General features: G+C 43.1%; 1 protein-coding gene across 2 annotated transcripts in view; it reads left to right on the top strand.

The window, feature by feature from the left end:
- The first annotated feature begins 395 nt into the window (after positions 1-395).
- Positions 396-17,079, top strand: part of UROC1 (urocanate hydratase 1) — a 33,648-nt gene continuing 16,964 nt past the window's right edge. The window contains exons 1-12 of one of the 2 annotated variants that reach the window (XM_056524907.1): positions 396-421; positions 871-984; positions 6,551-6,681; positions 7,416-7,509; positions 11,000-11,059; positions 11,850-11,978; positions 12,922-12,983; positions 14,592-14,658; positions 15,137-15,280; positions 15,376-15,464; positions 15,558-15,620; positions 16,388-16,567. In XM_056524907.1, coding sequence (XP_056380882.1) covers positions 976-984; positions 6,551-6,681; positions 7,416-7,509; positions 11,000-11,059; positions 11,850-11,978; positions 12,922-12,983; positions 14,592-14,658; positions 15,137-15,280; positions 15,376-15,464; positions 15,558-15,620; positions 16,388-16,567 — 1,028 coding nt within the window. In that variant the 5' untranslated portion in view covers positions 396-421; positions 871-975. Of the gene's footprint in view, positions 422-870; positions 985-1,096; positions 1,246-6,550; positions 6,682-7,415; positions 7,510-10,999; positions 11,060-11,849; positions 11,979-12,921; positions 12,984-14,591; positions 14,659-15,136; positions 15,281-15,375; positions 15,465-15,557; positions 15,621-16,387; positions 16,568-17,079 lie in introns of those variants that run through there. The other variant, XM_056524906.1, reaches the window with a different exon arrangement.

The following is a 17,079-nucleotide window of genomic DNA, read 5'->3' as shown; positions in this document are numbered from 1 at the left end:
GTTTGCCGTGTTTCTCATGTGTTTTCCTGCAAATGTGCAAAAATCCCAGCAAAAATGGCGCTATTTTACTGCAATCTGCGCAATTGATGTAAAATAGTGCCACCGCTTTACTGAAATTTGGGGAACATGCATCGCAATATGAACACGCCCCTAAGGGTACAGTCATATGTGCAGGGCTTTACGTGTATTTGACGAGGTTTTGATGCAATTTTTTTTTTGTAACTATGATGGAAAATTTCACTCAAATTTGATAGACATTTTTTATTTAAACGATTCTGCACCAAACATTGTCAATAAAATACAGTGCAACGCAAGGCTAATCCTGACTTCTTGCATTTCATTCTATTGGTCACAACAAGCAGACCTCTAGTGACCAGATCTTGGAGGGTTTTCCCTGAGACAACACAGACTGATCACAATGGGGGACATGTATCATTATTTGTGTATGGTAGAAGCAGTTTACCCCTTTTCCCGAATTCTAAATTATGTGCAGAAGAGCTAAATTTATCAATCAAGTGCAATGAGCTTCATAAATTGCGGGTAAATATAGTAATCTCCTAAATCCACTCTTTGGAAAATAGAATCAATGATTTAGAGCATCTTGCTACGTCAAGTCCAAGATGGCTTATATTTGCGCACAAAAAACTGCTCTCGCGGCAACATTTGTGGTGTAAAGGAAAAGTACGCAGTTAATAAATCCATGTGTACTATAGATGTCACTCCAAGGTACCCTGATTCAGCCACATCTGGAGGACATGCTCTACCAAAACTTGCGCAAAAAAATGCGCAAAAAAAAGGGCTTGCGCAAAATTTTGCGGAAAAAAATACATACAAAACAGGGGTAAAATCTTTGATACATGTCCCCCAATGACTCTATCCTGTTCAAAGTAGAAGCAGATTTTATGGACATGAAGGTATTGCCTCTATCTAGGTGTCTGCAGAGCCTGATGGGATTGCTCTGTTCTGTCTGTAGAAATGGCTCAGGTAACACATTAATTTGGGGAAAGGGTTTTGACCAATGAAGCTTCAGCATAGATGTGGGTGTGCCTGTTATACCTAACAGTCCCCGCTAGGTCTCCTGTGTGAATCCACTTGACCTGTTTACTGTGAAGCCTCATGATGATTGACCTGCAGGAGCTGTGTGCTGGTATTCCCCTCCACCCTCTACCCCCAAACAGAGGGAGAGATGAAAGGGTACCTCATGCCCCTGTTCGGACACCCCAGCTCTCTGCGCAGGAGGAAAAGGTGAGAATGTTATAAAGCGAACTCTGTGCATGTTCCTAAATTCTTTCTGAATGGAGGCTTATGACATGCTGGGACTGTTAGTTTCACCCTGTGGACTGAGCTTTGGGATCACTGGCCGACATTTATCATTGTCTTTAGACTGTTTTTTCTACAAAAGGCGCAAAAAAAGGCACAAGCAGGGCTTATTTGCGCCTTTTTTGGTTTACACATTTCTGCTGATTTTGAGTTGTAATCAACTGATTTTAGCAATACACATGATATGGAAGGGTTTTATGAACTGTGCCTTTTTGTGAAAAGACGAGAAAAAAAAAAGGCGCATAGCCACTGAAAAGTCTCTAAAACTACACCAGCCCAGACTTCGCTTAGCTTTTTGGTTTATGTGAAGAGAGAAATTTCAGAAAATGTGACCTGCACAAAATGTATCAAATGCTTTGCGACCATTTAATACATTTGGTGCAACTACACATTACCAGCACCCAAAAAAAGGTGTAGAAAAATGCTTCACTTACACCTACAATGATAAATGTTGGCCAATGATTCTGATTAGAGATGAGCGAACTTACAGTAAATTTGACTCGTCACAAACTTCTCGGCTCTGCAGTTGATGGCTTATCCTGCATAAATGAGTTCAGCTTTCCGGTGGGCTGGAAAAGGTGGATACAGTCCTAGGAGACTCTTTACTAGGAATGTATCCACCTTTTCCAGCCCACCGGAGCACCTGAAGGCTGAACTAATTTACGCAGGATAAGCCATCAACTGCCGAGCCGAGAAGTTTGTGACGAATCAAATTTACTGTACGTTCGCTCATCTCTAATTCTGATGTTGGACTAAGATGTCTCTGGGATAGGGTGTGAAGCTTGTTTAGGTGAGATTTATGTGCCCTCCCAGAAATAAAGCTTATAGGGCTCCTGGGCCCTAAGAGTATGTTCACAATGCGGAATTTCAGCGGCGGACAATTCCGCCGATGAAATTGTTCAGCGCAAAGAAAGAACCTGTTCATTCTTTGCGCTGAAGTCCGCGAGTACTGCATAGCCGTCAATGGTGACGGCGCAGTGCCGCACAGTCCTGCTGCCGCCGTCAGCTACCAGGCAGAATCTCCGCTCGCAGAGATTCCGTTCACACTCCGTAGTGTGAACATACCCTAACAGATAATCTGTATCAGGCCCCCTTGAAGTCTCACATACCATTATAGAGAGTCTGTGGGCCCCTCAGGCTTCATGGTCTATGTTTACTACAAGTTTCGGGTGAGAAGTAGCCGTCAGCCTAGAGTCCAGGTCCTGACTTATTCATTGTGCCAAACTGCATCATGTGTTCTGAGTGGTGAAAGTTTCAATTCACAGCTAGATGCAGAGATATTGAACATGGTGAAAGATTGAAACGCACTGGGGAAGACTGACAAGGCAGTTTGTACCACAAACATTGAATTGTGCGCCATATTATATGCTTTTTAACTTTTTTTTATTTACTTTAGCCTTCCTATGGAACTGGTTTGGATAATGGGCTGGTTACTGCAGAGCAGACTCCATAGAAATGAATGGGAACTGGGATGAAGTAACCAGGCACCACTGCTACACAATGTACAGAGCCAAGCACCAGTGTCAGCACCCCACCGATCAGCTATTGATGGCCTAACCCAGTGTTTTCCAAACAGTTTGTCTCCTGCTGTTGCAAAACTACAACTCCCATCATGCCCAGACAGCCAAAGGCTGTCTGGGCATGATGGGAGTTGTAGTTTTGCAACAGCTGGTGACTCACTGTTTAAAGGGGTACTCCACTGGAAAACTTTTTTTTTTATTAACTGGTGCCAGAAAGTTACAGATTTTGTAAATTACTTCTATTAAAAACAATCTTAATCCTTCCAGTGCTTATCAGCTGCTGTTCTCTTTTTGGATTTCCTTTCTGCCTGCCCACAGTGCTCTCTGCTGACACCTCTGTCCATTTTAGGAACTGTCCAGAGTAGGAGCAAATCCCCATAGAAAACCTATCCTGCTCTGGACAGTTCCTAAAATGGACAGAGGGATCAGCAGAGAGCACTGTGGGCAGGCAGAAAGGAAATCCAAAAAGAAAAGAACAGCAGCTAAGTACTGGAGGGATTAAGATTTTTTTAGAGATGTAATTTACAAATCTGTTTAACTTTCTGGCACCAGTTGATTTAAAAAAATAAAATAAAATAAAAAATGTTTTCTTGTGGAATACCCCTTTTTAAAGGACATCTGCAGCGTTATAAACACTTATCCCCTATCCTCAAGATAGGGGATAAGTGTTTGATCGTGGGGGGTCCGAACGCTGGGGCCCCCGGCGATCCCCTGTATGAGGCCGCGGCTCTCCCATGCAGGAGGCGTGCCAGCCGCAGCATGACGTTGCGCCCGGCACTCCCCCTCCATACATCTCTATGGGAGAGGCGGGGAGGCAGCATTCCTGCCTCCCCGCATCCCCCATAGAACTGTATGGGGACGGGGAGGAGACGGGGCGTCAACGTTGACCTCTAGGTCGACTCTACGCGCCTTAGCGCTCACCATGAGCGCTTATGGTGGCGCCCCGTTAGGGAGATCGGGGGGGGGGGGGGGGGGGGTCCCCAGCGGTCGGACCCTCCGCAATCAAACACTTATCCCCCCTGTGGATAGGGGATAAGTGTAATGCCGCTGCAGTTGTCCTTTAAGAAAACACTGACCTAGCTTATGGAATTTATCAAAACAAGTGTAGGGGAAGAGTGGTGCAGTTGCCCATAGCAACCAGTCTATTTAGAAATAAAAGGAGCAATCTGGTGGCTATGGACAACTGCACGAATCTTCCTCTACACAAGTTTTGATACATTTTCCCCAAATGTGTCATGTTTGGTCTTGCGCTAGTACAGCCAATGAGTGTTTTGCTTGTAGTTTCTTATTTAGGGTATGTTCACACTAGTTAAGGTGTGAGCGGAATGCTCGCTTAAGAAATCCGCTCAAAAACGTAGTTTTTTTTTTTCCGTGCGGAATGCGCACTGAATTCCGCACAGTATTTCGCTCGGAAATGAAAGAGGATAGGACACACAGTTTATGCTGATATTCCGCGCGGAAGCGTGGCAGACTGCCAATAATTTTTACATTCACTTCAATGGGGTTAGGACGCGATTTCCGCATGAAGAACGAACATGTTCATTCTTCATGCGGAACGGAATTCTGTGACAGAATTCCGCTAGCGGAATTTCCTCAGTGTGAACTGAGGAGAGGAAAGTTAACTACATACTATGGGGTATGAAACTGCTGAATGAATTGGAGAGGAATAAGCGAGCAGAATTACTCGTGGAAATTCCTCTCCAATACCTCAGTGTGAACATACCCTTAAAAATAAAAAAATAACAAACATTGTCCAGTTCTCATCCACCTTTGTCTCATCAGATGAAGTGTCAACATGTCTGAGGGACAGGGTGGGGGTGTTATCATTGGGTTAATAATTCCCCTTCATTGTGCAACAGGTAACAAGTAAACAAGTAACCACAAGATCAGAACAGATGTCCTTCTCCCCAGGAGACTGCCAGGCTATCCTTGATCCCTAACAAAAGGCTAGACCTGCATGTGCACAGAATGATTTTGGCGTGCGGCCTCTGAGCGTCTTTTTTTATAAACGTGATGAACAAAAGCTGAATTTGTCACCTGGCACAGCTCATGGTGATGTCATAATGTATGATTTTTTTTTTTTTTTTTTATAGGACTGCAGGTTTTTCGGTGAGGTATCATAGCACATAATAGAAACTGTAAGGCCGCGTTCACGCAGCCAAATTCTGTGCAAAATTCCTCTTGTGTTTTTTGCACTGAATTCCGCCTACATTTAGTGCCCATTAACTTTAATGGGACTCTGCAATGTCATTCACACAGCAGAATTCCGCTGCTGAAGTTCTGCCTTCCGCACTCCGGAAAAATTTCTGTTCTGGACTTTGGCTGCGGAATCCCATTAAAGGGGTACTCCGGCGCTAAAACATCTTATCTTATCTAACGGGGTGCTGCGTGCAAGATCACGGGGGTCCCCAGTGACGGGACTCCCGCGATCAGGCATCTTTTCCCCTATCGTTTGGATAGGGGATAAGACGTCTTAGCGCCGGAGTACCCCTTTAAAGTCAATGGGGCTAACTTTCTGCATGTAGACTTTGTGTGTAATCCGCACAAACTATCACTGTTCAATTAAATAAAATGTATCTTTTTACTGAGATGCGGAATCCGTGCAGAAATTTCTGCACCAATTCCGCATGTGTTTAAAAACAGCAGAATTCTGCACTGAACCAATCCGTGTGATCGCACCAGAATTTTTACATGGAATCCCGCATGAAAATTCTGCATATATTTATAGCCAATACACTTCAATTGGATTCTGCTGTCCCCTTAACATAGCAGAATTTCTTCTGCAGGAATTCCTTTGAAGTGAATGGGCAATTCATATCTGTGAAATTTACTGCAGAATTCCCATGCAGAAATTCTGCCGTGTGAACTTAGCCGTAGGCCATTCCGCAGCAGCAGAGTCCCATTGTATTCAATGGAATTCTGCTGCACTGTGCACACGTTGGAATTTCTGCGCCAGATGTTTCTTTCCGTGTCTGCAGAAAAAATAAACCTGGCCATTTTTCTTCTGCGGACTCCGCATGGAATTCATAGCCGTCTGAGATGCTGCATTTTGTGTGTTCCAAACGCCGGCATATTGTACAGGGGATAATACATAAAGGGGGTCCTGGGGACATGGAGAGACTCTGCCTGACAGGGCAGGAGAAGTACGGGGAAACACCATCCCGTACTGGGCCACCTCATGAACATAGCCTTAAAAAACCCAGTCAGCTCTGCTGCATCTGATTTGTTACGTTCATTAACAGAAAATTAATCAGCAATGTTTAAAAGTTTCAATCTCCATAAGTGCTTGTTTTCTGATGTACTTCCATGGCCTCCATACATGGCTGCTTTCACTTTTCTGCTAGTTGCGGTCTACAAATGTAACATATGAAATACGGTACCGGGATACCACACAAGCGTATTACATCCACATTTTTGCATCCATATTATCGACGCAAGGCCCAGCCCAGCCAGACTGTTTTTGTTGACCCAAACTGACAACTGCCAGTTCAGTTCTAACCTGCGGTCAAGACTTGCATCAGTAATATGGGCGCAAAAAATGCACATGTAACACACTCCCCTATCACTATCCTCTAAGGTTTTATGACTCCCTGCTCTCTGGTTATAAGAGGCTGGCCAAATTTTTTTGCCAAAAATGTACATAAATGTTTATATATTTTTACACCAGAAAAGTAGCTAAATTCCCCTTCCTATGTGATGTATTTTAACAGCTTGCTTTGGAGAACTCCTTGCGCTACTTTCCTCATGAACATCATTCGACACTAGCTCCAGAATTTGCAGAGGAGCTGAGATGTTTTGGACACATCTACATGTACCGATTCTGCCCAAAGATACATATAAGGTGAGATCGGTGGTGGTAAGTGGGTTTAGCTGTGTAGGATTACATGTTAACCTCTTATTCCCTCCCCCAGCATGATCATAATCACAATATATTCTATAGGAATAGTTCTCTGTGGTTAACTAGAACATAAATGAAGGCCTATGTTACGGGCCATTTCACACGGCAGAATTTCCGTTTGCGGAATTCCGCCTCAAATTAAAGCCCAGAGACTTCTATGGGATTCCGCACTCCCATTCACACTTCTGAATTTCCGCTAGCGGAAATTCAGAAGTGTGAATGGGAGTGCGGAATCCCATAGAAGTCTATGGGCTTTAATTTGAGGCGGAATTCCGCAAACGGAAATTCTGCCGTGTGAATAGACCATAAAGCTAGGTTCACACTACGGAATCTCTGGGCAGAATTTCTGCCGGAGATGTAGCCGGCGGCACTAAGACCGCATGGACTGTATTGCCATCCTCATAGATGGCAATGCATTTCTGGGTGGATCTTTTGGGAGATCTGCTCAGAAATGCATTGACATCTATGGGGATGACAATGCAGTCCGTGCGGTCTTAGTGCCACCGGCTAAATCTCCGGCTAAAACCCAGCCTTAGGATATTTGACTTAATGTGAATAGTTGAAATATTAATAGAATAACAAAATCAGATTAATTTGAAAAAGGAATTTGACTCTTGGATGTTGTAAATTGCACCCTTTTATTGTGCCCCTAACCTGCCGTGAGCACTATTTTCCAGGGCTTATCCAATCAACGAGTATCCCTGTAAAACGAAGAAGGCGGCGGCTATAATGCACATGATTATGAATAACCTGGATCAGGCGGTGGCTCAGGTAGGAATATTGTATCTGTAACCTCAGGATCTGAATTGACCACCATCTTTCATTTTATGGTATTATGAAATGTTTGCTCATAGACTTTTTGGACAATAATGCTATAGAATTACCACTGATGCTGTTCACGTATCAATGTTATTAGGAAGGAGTAATGCTGGCCAACAGGGGCATAGCTGTAGGGGGTGCAGAGGTATTAGTCGCACCAGGGCCCTGTTGACTAAGGGGGCCCAAAGCACATCTGCCCCATAAGAGGTCAGTATTATAATTGGCACATGGGGTTCTGTTTGCGGGTCTCAGAAGCAACAAGTTATGCGTCTGCTGGCCAATATTCATCAGCACTGATATACAGTGCATACAATGCACTTGGAAAGTTTTCAGACCCTTTTTCCCATTATGTCTAAATTAGGTCTTGCGGGTTGTTGTTGGCGTTTTTTTGTTTGTTTGTTTCCCTCAATCACTCTAAACTTAAAGGACAACTGCAGCGCAATATACACTTATCCCCTATCTACAAGATAGGGGATAAGTGTTTGACTGCTAGAGGTCGACCTAGAGGTCGACGGTGACGCCCCGTCCCCATACAGTTCTATGGGGGAGCCGGGGAGGCACGAACGCTGCCTCCACGCCTCTCGCATGGAGGAGGCATGCCGGCCGCAACGTCATGCTGCGGCAGGCACGCCCCCTGCACGGTAGAGCCGCGGCACAGCCACTGCCCCGTACAGGAGAACGTGGGGGGTCCCAGCTGTCGGACCCCCGCGATCAAACACTTATCCCCTATCTTGTAGATAGGGGATAAGTGTATATTAAGCTGCAGTTGTCCTTTAATAGCCCATAATGAGAATGTTAAAAAGCTAATTTTAGAAATGTTTGCTTATTTATTTAAAACAAAATGCTAAATTTTCCATTGGCATAAGTATTTATACCCTTTGCTTTGACACTTAAAATTTTGCACTGGGGGCCTCCTATTTCCATCCTTGAGATGTCTGCAACTTTTTATTCAAGTCACCTGTGGTAAAATCAGACGATGGACATGGTTTTGAAAGAAACAGCCCTGTCTATATAAGGTCTCAAAGCTGACAATGCATATCTGAGCAATAACCTAGAAATGAGGAGAAAGAACTGCCTGTAGAGCTCAGACACAGGATTTGGCAGATACAGTGACCTGGAGCACATGGGAGAAACTTACAGGAGGTCAACCATCACTGCATAACTCCACAATCTCAGCTTTGTCCCAGAGGGTCCAGAAAGAAGCCTCTGCTCAGTAAAAGGCCACAAAAAAAGCACATGAAGGACTTTAACTGTAAGAAACTAGATTGTCTGTCTGTCTGATAAAACCAGCATTTAAGAAAAAAAAAAAATGTTAACCTTAATTCCAAGGGTCATGTCTGGAGGAAACACAGCACTGCTCATCACCTGCCCAATACACCCCTACAGTGAAGAATTGGGGGGGGGGGAGAACCTGATCCACGGTGCTCTAGCCTTAAATGGGCGCACTCATTAAAAAAATGTTTGCTATTGCACTCCTTATGGTAAATAAAAAAGATTTCTAATGTACTTTGGTTAAAAAAAAAAAAAAAAAAAAAAGAAGTTTTATCAGTGCTTAAAAAAGCTCAAGAGCACATTTTCCCCCATCTTACACACAGAATTAGGACCGAAGTGCAGCCTGGAGTGCTGAAGGGGGGGGGGTGTCCAAACAGCATATGGCAGTTAAGTGTGCAAGGAGCTATGATTGGATGAGGCTGGACACCCCCCCCCCCCCCCCTCAGCACTCCAGGCTGCACTTCCTGTGTTTCGGCTTTGGTCCTAAGTCTGTGTATAAGATGGGGGAAAATGTGCTCTTGAGCTTTTTTTAGGCACAAATAAAACATAGAAAACTTCATTTTTTTTAAACAAAGTATATTAGAAATATATATATATATATATATATATATATATATATATATAGATTAGTTAGGAGTAGCCGTATTAGTCCAGTGATGCAAAAAGCAAAATCATCGGTAGTTGCAGTATCTTGTAATACCTTTTTTATTGGACTAACAAGATTTTGTAGAGACAAGCTTTCGGGATTCCTCCCTTTATCAAGTCATAAGCATTTCTGAGCTCACAAGGAGAAAACACAGGTTCTATTATGACTTGATAAAGGGAGGAATCCCGAAAGCTTGTCTCTACAGATAGAACCTGTGTTTTCTCCTTGTGAGCTCAGAAATGCTTATGACTTGATAAAGGGAGGAATCCCGAAAGCTTGTCTCTACAAAATCTTGTTAGTCCAATAAAAAAGGTATTACAAGATACTGCAACTACCGATGATTTTGCTTTTTATATATATATATATATATATATATATATATATATATATATATATATATATATATATAATATTTTTTTTTTTACCATAAGGAGTGCAATAGCAAAATTTTATTTTAATGAGCGTTACCCTTTTAAGTCTAACCTTGCAACAAGAGTGTGGCCCTGATTTATCAAACTGTGTGAGAAAAACTGGAAAAATCTCTCTAGTTTCCTCTCACACAGTTTTTGATAAATCCGGGCCAATTACTCTCTCTAAGCACATATCCAAGACAACACAGGACAGGTTTGGGGACAATTCTGCGAAAGTCCTTAAAGGGGTACTCTGCCCCTAGACATCTTTTCCCCTATCCAAGGATAGGGGATAAGATGTCTGATTGCAGGGGTCCCGCTGCTGGGGATCCCTGCTATCTCCCCTGCAGCCCCCGGAGTCATCAGCTCTACGGAGCGAAGTTTGCTCCGTGGCTGATGACTCACGATACATGGGCCGGCGGTTTGTGATGTCATGGCTCGGCCCCCTAGTGATGCTCTGCCCCTTAATGCTAGTCTATGGGAGGGTCATGGCCATGATGCCACAAGGGGGCGGAGCCATGACAGCACGAACTGCCGGCCCCTGTATCGTGAGTCATCGGCCATGAAGCAAACTTCGCTCCGTAGAGTTGATGACTCTGGGGGCTGCAGGGGATATTGCGGGGATCCGGAGCAGCGGGACCCCCACGATCAGACATCTTATCCCCTATCCTTGGACAGGGGATAATATATCTGGGGCGGAGTACTCCTTTAAGTGGCCCAGCCACAGCCCTGACTTGAACCCAATCGAACATCTCTGGAAAGACATTGAAATGGCTTCCACCGACAGTCCCCATCCAACCTGACAGAGCTTGAAAAAGAAGAAAATTAAAGGGTCTTAAGACTACCATAAAGTGCTCAAATAACATCCTAACATAGCACTCAAATAATACCACTATACAATGCCTTGATAATACCACAGATAACATGGCAATTTTATGATAACCCACTTGAGAGAAAGTTGAGATGGCCATTAATGGTGGTGGAGACTGCTAAAGGGTAAAGTGCCCAGGGCTATTGCCTTTTTTGCCTATTTTCCAATCTGACCCTGTTTACGTAATGCAGAGAGGGTAGAATCCTTGTGGTTTTAATAACTCAACCTTATTAACTTTAACAGTTTCCCCAGGAGTTGGTGACATATGGTGGCAATGGACAGGTCTTCAGTAACTGGGCACAGGTAGGTTCTATGCCTGAGAGTTAGGAGCGAAAAATGTAAGGTCTTATGGTAATGTGAAGGGGCTTGCACATTTCGAAAGTCCTGCCTATTCTTCTTCTCTCTTACTGGTGTGGACCAGGATATAGGTATATTGTATTGTATTTCTCCTTAACTCATAAAAGCTAAAACTTTGTGATGACGGGAAACAATAGATTGTGTATAAATTCACAACTCAAAGAGATCAGACAGACTATAGCTTTAGTGCCTAGTTAACCATAATGCCTAGCTGGACATTAACACATGGCTACTAGTAAAGGCAATCTGGTATGTGTTAGGCCTTTACCCATCTTCTATAGTCAATTTTTCACTTCTTCCTTTCATCCTAACATGCTTGGCTGAATGGACTCTAGCCACTAAGGCAACACTGTCAAATGGGAGCGCAGTAGGATAGTAAGGATGGGAACCAAACTGAAGAGATATAGTCATTGAATGGAATTAATTAACAGAGGTTGAGATAAATTAATCCCTTGCCCTCATTACAGTGTATAATTAACTAGTTGTATTCAATGGACTTTTATCAATGTTTCTGTCCTGGTAACTGTGTAATCTCAGCAATGTGAAATACTGTGCCAAAATGTGTCCAGACTGCATGGATGGTTCTGAAACATCAGAAATATGCATGTAGGGTTGCCAGTTCTACTATTGTGAGTTGGCTTAGTGTTCAGCACCATCCTTGGTTTAGCACTTAGAACAGGGATATGCATTAGGTTTCCCCCATTTATAATATCTTTTCTCATCCTTGTGTCTGTAGTTCTGGTTGGTAATGCATTATCTATCAGAAATGACGGAAGAACAGACCTTAGTGATGTACAGCGGTCACCCTCTTGGCCTTTTTCCCAGTCACCCTGGAGCTCCACGACTCGTGATCACCAATGGCATGGTGAGACTGCTCATGATGGTCTATTCTTGAGTTGTATACAATAGTACATTTAAAGGGAACCGGTCAGCACGATTGAGGTCATAAAACCAAGGGCAGTGCATAATAGGTGCAGTAAGAATGTCCTTTTGTTGTGGGAACTGAGCATTAATACTTTTAGTGCAGGGTATGCAAATGACTTCTCTGTAGATATTGAGGCAGAGACCAAGCTGTAACTAGTCACCTCTGTCTCCCTATAATGGTGCTCTGCAGGCATAATGGACAAGCAAAGAGGCTTCTATGTCACATGCTGACAGGGCATAGAAGCCTCTTTGCCTGTAAGGCTAGGTTCACACTGCAGAATCTCCTGGCAGAAAATTTCCGCCCGGAGATTCCGAGTGCGGCCAGCGCACGCTGAATGATTCAGTTGGTGCTCAGACCACGCGGACACTGCAGTCTCCAATAGACTGCAATGTGTTCGGCGAGTATTTCTGCCTGAAGAATGAGCAACACCATTCTTCAGACGGAAATTTCCAAGCAAATTTTCCGTTCACAAACTTCGCTTCACAAATTCCGAAGTGTGAATTTGTGAGTGGAAACCCATTCACGCCACTATACATTTTAGCAAGCGGAATTTCTGCCTGCAATTTCAAAGCGGAATTGCAGGCGGAAATTCTGTGTTGTGAACTTAGCCTAATCGTGCTATGCAGGCATGAATGACAGGCAGAGAGCAGTGACTAGTTATGGCTTTATCTATGCTGCAGTGCCTACATAGGAGCCATGTGCATAACCTATGTGCCACACAATAGTATTATTTTACACCGCGCAGTTCCCACAATAAACTCATGGTAGGAAACTTTAACCTGCCTATTATGCACTGCCTTCTCTTTATGGCCCCAACTATGCTGACAGGCTTTTATTTATTTTTTTATGATTTTTTTTTTTTTCTTAATATTTGGGTTCGTAGGTCATCCCCAACTACTCCTCCAGAAAGGATTATGAGAAGATGTTTGCTCTAGGGGTCACAATGTAAGTGCAAAGCCTTCTTAAATCCTCCTCTATTCTCTATGTTCTACTATTTGCTCCCAAATATATATGCTCCGCTGTGCAGGATTTATTCTAAGGCTATGTTCACACAGCAGAATTTTTGCACGGAATTTTGCATGAAAATTCTGCAGTAAATTCCACAGAAATTAATTGGCCATTCACTTCAATGTAATTCCTGCAGCGGAAATTCTGCTGTATGAATGGGACTAGAGTTGAGTGAACTTACAGTAAATTTGCTCGCTCGCGAACTTCACAGCTCGGCTGTTGATTACTTTAGTCTGCGTAAATTAGTTCAGCTTTCCAAGGGCTCTGGTTGCCTGGAAAAGTCCGGGATGACAGTCTTAAGTTTCCCATGTCTGTATCCACCTTTTCCAGGCAACTGGAGCCCTTGGTAAGGTGAACTAATTATGCAGACTAAAGTAATCAACAGCCGAGCTGCGAGGTTCACTGCGAGCCAGTTTACTGTAAGTTCGCTCAACTCTAAATTGGACAGCAAAATCCCATTCAAGTGTAATGGCTATAAATTCAAGCAGAATTTTCATGTGGAATTCCATGCAGAAATTCTGCCATGTGAACATAGCCATAGCCTATTCCTGCATTCCGGATTCTACAAAAACATTGAACCTGTCAATAGTTTTTGCAGAATTCTTCATTGAAGTCATGGGGACTCTGAATTCTGTCCAGAATCTGTGTGTTGAGCTCAAGAAATTCTGCATAAATTCAGCCCAAATTCTACGCACATTGGCCCTCATCTGGTTGTAAGTCTATGTTGCTTTCTTACCCGACTTGCTTTTTTCCCCCTGGTATTTATTATTGTGTCGCATCCTGTTTGTCGCATGTGCGTCTTTTTGGCTTGGTTTCCAACTCCTCTGAGTTGTCGGGGAAAAAATCCACAACAATTGAACAAATTCGGGTTGGAAAGCTTTATAAATACGTGGAAAGCTCAGAAATGTCGGGTTACGCCCCTTTTTCGGGTTTAGGAGAATCCAAATCGGGTCCGTCGGGGGAAAATGTTGCATTGTGTCGCAGACTGGCGTACGATGTCTGCGACATGTCGCAGACAAAGATGCGACGAAAAACCCGACAAAACAAGTCGGGTTTAGAATAGTAAATGAGGGCCACTCTGCACAAAATCTGCCAACAGCATAGATGTAAACTTTATGGATCCCTTGATGGATGAGCTTCAGTCACATCTTAGGTTACAAAATATTAAACAGGTTTTCCGGCTAAAACTTTTGGTGGCCTATCCTTGGGATAGGCCATCAATAGTTGATTGGTATTGGCTGCAGCGCCATTAATCAACAGTGGGAATAAAAATCTGAGATCTGGACCTTGTTAGTAGTGGTGGCCCTGGGTAACTGCAGAATAGCTAACATTGAAGTGTTTATTTCCAGCACGGTGACAGTACAGGTACCTGATCGGCAGGGGTCCTGAAAATCACCACCTCACCGATTCAATTATGGATTGTCTAGTCGGAGTATAGGCCAGCAATAGTTTTTTAGGTTTGGAAAACCCCTTATGTTTATTATAAGTAATATGTCTACATTATCTACATCTATTCCTGCTACTTGAAAATGTTCTTTATGGCAGGTATGGACAGATGACAGCAGGGAGCTACTGTTACATTGGCCCGCAAGGAATTGTGCATGGCACAGTGGTAAGTTAAAATCCCTTTTAGTAATATTGGTTGGGGTAAAAGGTTTTACATAATTTTCTCCATTCACACCCGAAGCTGCTTTTTGCCCCTGCACAACACTCGTTCATTTCCATTCTGCTGTCAGACCTGCTGCTTGCCTCAGACTGTGTAGCTCTTATTTGAGCACCCATAATGCACTGCATTTTGTTACATAGACACCGGCATTTTGATTTTAACTTTGGATGCAAAAGTAAAAATATACTATATATTTCTTTAAGATGTCGCATTTAAATATCGGAGAGTTTTAATTTCGAGGAACACTCTATTTGAAACACCATTGGTGTTCTTTGAATCGGTTTCATTCATCTTACTCTTAGTTCCTGCTCTAGACATGTAGCAGTCTTTTCTAGGTGTTTTTAGAAGTATGGTGCTTGCCTGTGCTTTTAGTAGCTTACATTTTTGCACATGTTTTAGCTGTTATTTTTGATGTCTCATGCAGTTGACTGTATTAAACGCTGGAAGAAGATACCTTGGATTAGATGATCTTACTGGGAAGGTGTTTGTGACCTCAGGTCTGGGAGGCATGAGCGGAGCGCAGGCAAAAGCGGCTGTCATTGTGGGCTGTATTGGGGTCATTGCTGAGGTAAAGGTCCATAGAGAATTTTATTAACTGATCCTCTATGCCTGCTGATAGTACAGTATGTTGATCAGGATTTCAAAGCTCTTTGGTCTTGTTAGGTCGACGAGAATGCTCTTGTGAAGAGACATAAGCAGGGCTGGCTGATGGAAATAACAAAGTCTCTGGATGAATGTATCCAAAGGATCAGGTGAGTATCTTCAACTTTAGACCTACAGAGAAATACTCATATCATTCGTCTTATTTGTAAATGCACAATAATGTGATCTTTATGTCTTCACAGAAAAGCAAGGGAGGCTAAGGAAATTCTGAGCCTGGGATACCATGGGAATATCGTGGACCTTTGGCAAGTTGTGTTCTGCTGCTGCACATATGGGTCTTGTATAGTCACATCACAACGTGCCAGGCAGTAATCTGTAACACATTAAAGAGCAGTGTTCTCTCATGATACTTGTTATCACAGGAGGGGTTGGGAGGGATTTCTTTATGGTCCCTGGCACACCAAGCTTCTGTTCTCTGATCAAAAATATTTAAGGATTTAAAAAATATTTCCCCCCGAAGAATAAAAATAATCCTCAGTAAAATAAGACTTTGAGTCATCCTCATATGTTTACAATTCTTATCAGATGTCTCTTGGTTAAATCTGATTCTGGGAAAGCTGGATGATAACCAGCCTGACTGCCATTACAGTTCTCGCATGTGTTGTCACCTGGGTAAAAGCATGGTGGGTACAGAGGTTGCACCCAGTCACTGGAGTCTAAGAGGGGCCAAAAAGACCTTCTTTTCTGTAGAAGGAAACCAGTACAATAGATGATACTTCATAGTTGGGGGTCCTTAACTTTACTTTAATGCCCAGGAACTTCAAGTTACCCATTTGGTTGTTATCCAGTTTTTACAGACATCTGTTATTGCAATGTGAAATACTTGAATAGCAATCGGTGTGGAACCTGGAGTCCTATTGACCCTCCTAAGAAAGCGTATAACCAATGTGGCAACCATTATTGTCCTATCTCCATATGGGTTGCCACACAACTCTCTTAGAAGTGTGTGTGTGTGTGTGTGTGTGTGCACACGGCGATGACATGCAAAACATAATTATTTGTTGGCTTATAGGGAGGGGCTATTTAAAGAATACGAGAAGACTGGTGACCTACTAGTGGATCTTGGGTCGGACCAAACCTCCTGCCACAATCCATTCAGTGGCGGATATTATCCGGTGCAGCTATCGTTTACGGAAGCCAATCAAATGCTGTGCAATGACCCACAGACCTTCCGCCAGCTGGTTCATGAAAGGTGAGAGATTCCCCTAAGTTGTGCACCTGTCCAATGGCTATTAACCCAATAAACAATGGGTGTGATGCCCTACTGTTGTTGTCAGTAATGACAAGGAATTGATGTTCATTTTACAGGGAATATGGTGTCTTTTAACACCATTGGTTGTAAATTAACAAAGGTTTATATAGCAACTTATTTGTCCAATGCATTTCAGGTTTCAATTAATTCCCTTCTTCGGGTATATTCTATGTAACACACTTCAAGGCTCAATTTGGTCTCACTTGGATTCTTTATTGAAAAAGACAGCAAGGTTTTGGAGAGGACAAAAGAGGTTTTGAAATGTGTAGCATTTTCTAGCCTTTGTCGATAGTGTGGTGTCCCGGTACCGTATTGCATACCGTACATTGTATGGTGGTCGCCAAAGTCAGAATTACTTCGTTCAGGTAGGGTCCCCCAGGTGGGGCAGCCCCTAGTCGCCTCCTCCTTCTCTGGTTTCATAATACTATTATGTATATATTTAATAATGTGTA

Source organism: Hyla sarda, chromosome 6, assembly GCF_029499605.1.
Source record: "Hyla sarda isolate aHylSar1 chromosome 6, aHylSar1.hap1, whole genome shotgun sequence".
NCBI lineage: Eukaryota > Metazoa > Chordata > Amphibia > Anura > Hylidae > Hyla > Hyla sarda.
The sequence above is the reverse complement of the archived record's forward strand: the minus strand, read 5'-3'. Positions and strand labels throughout refer to the sequence as shown.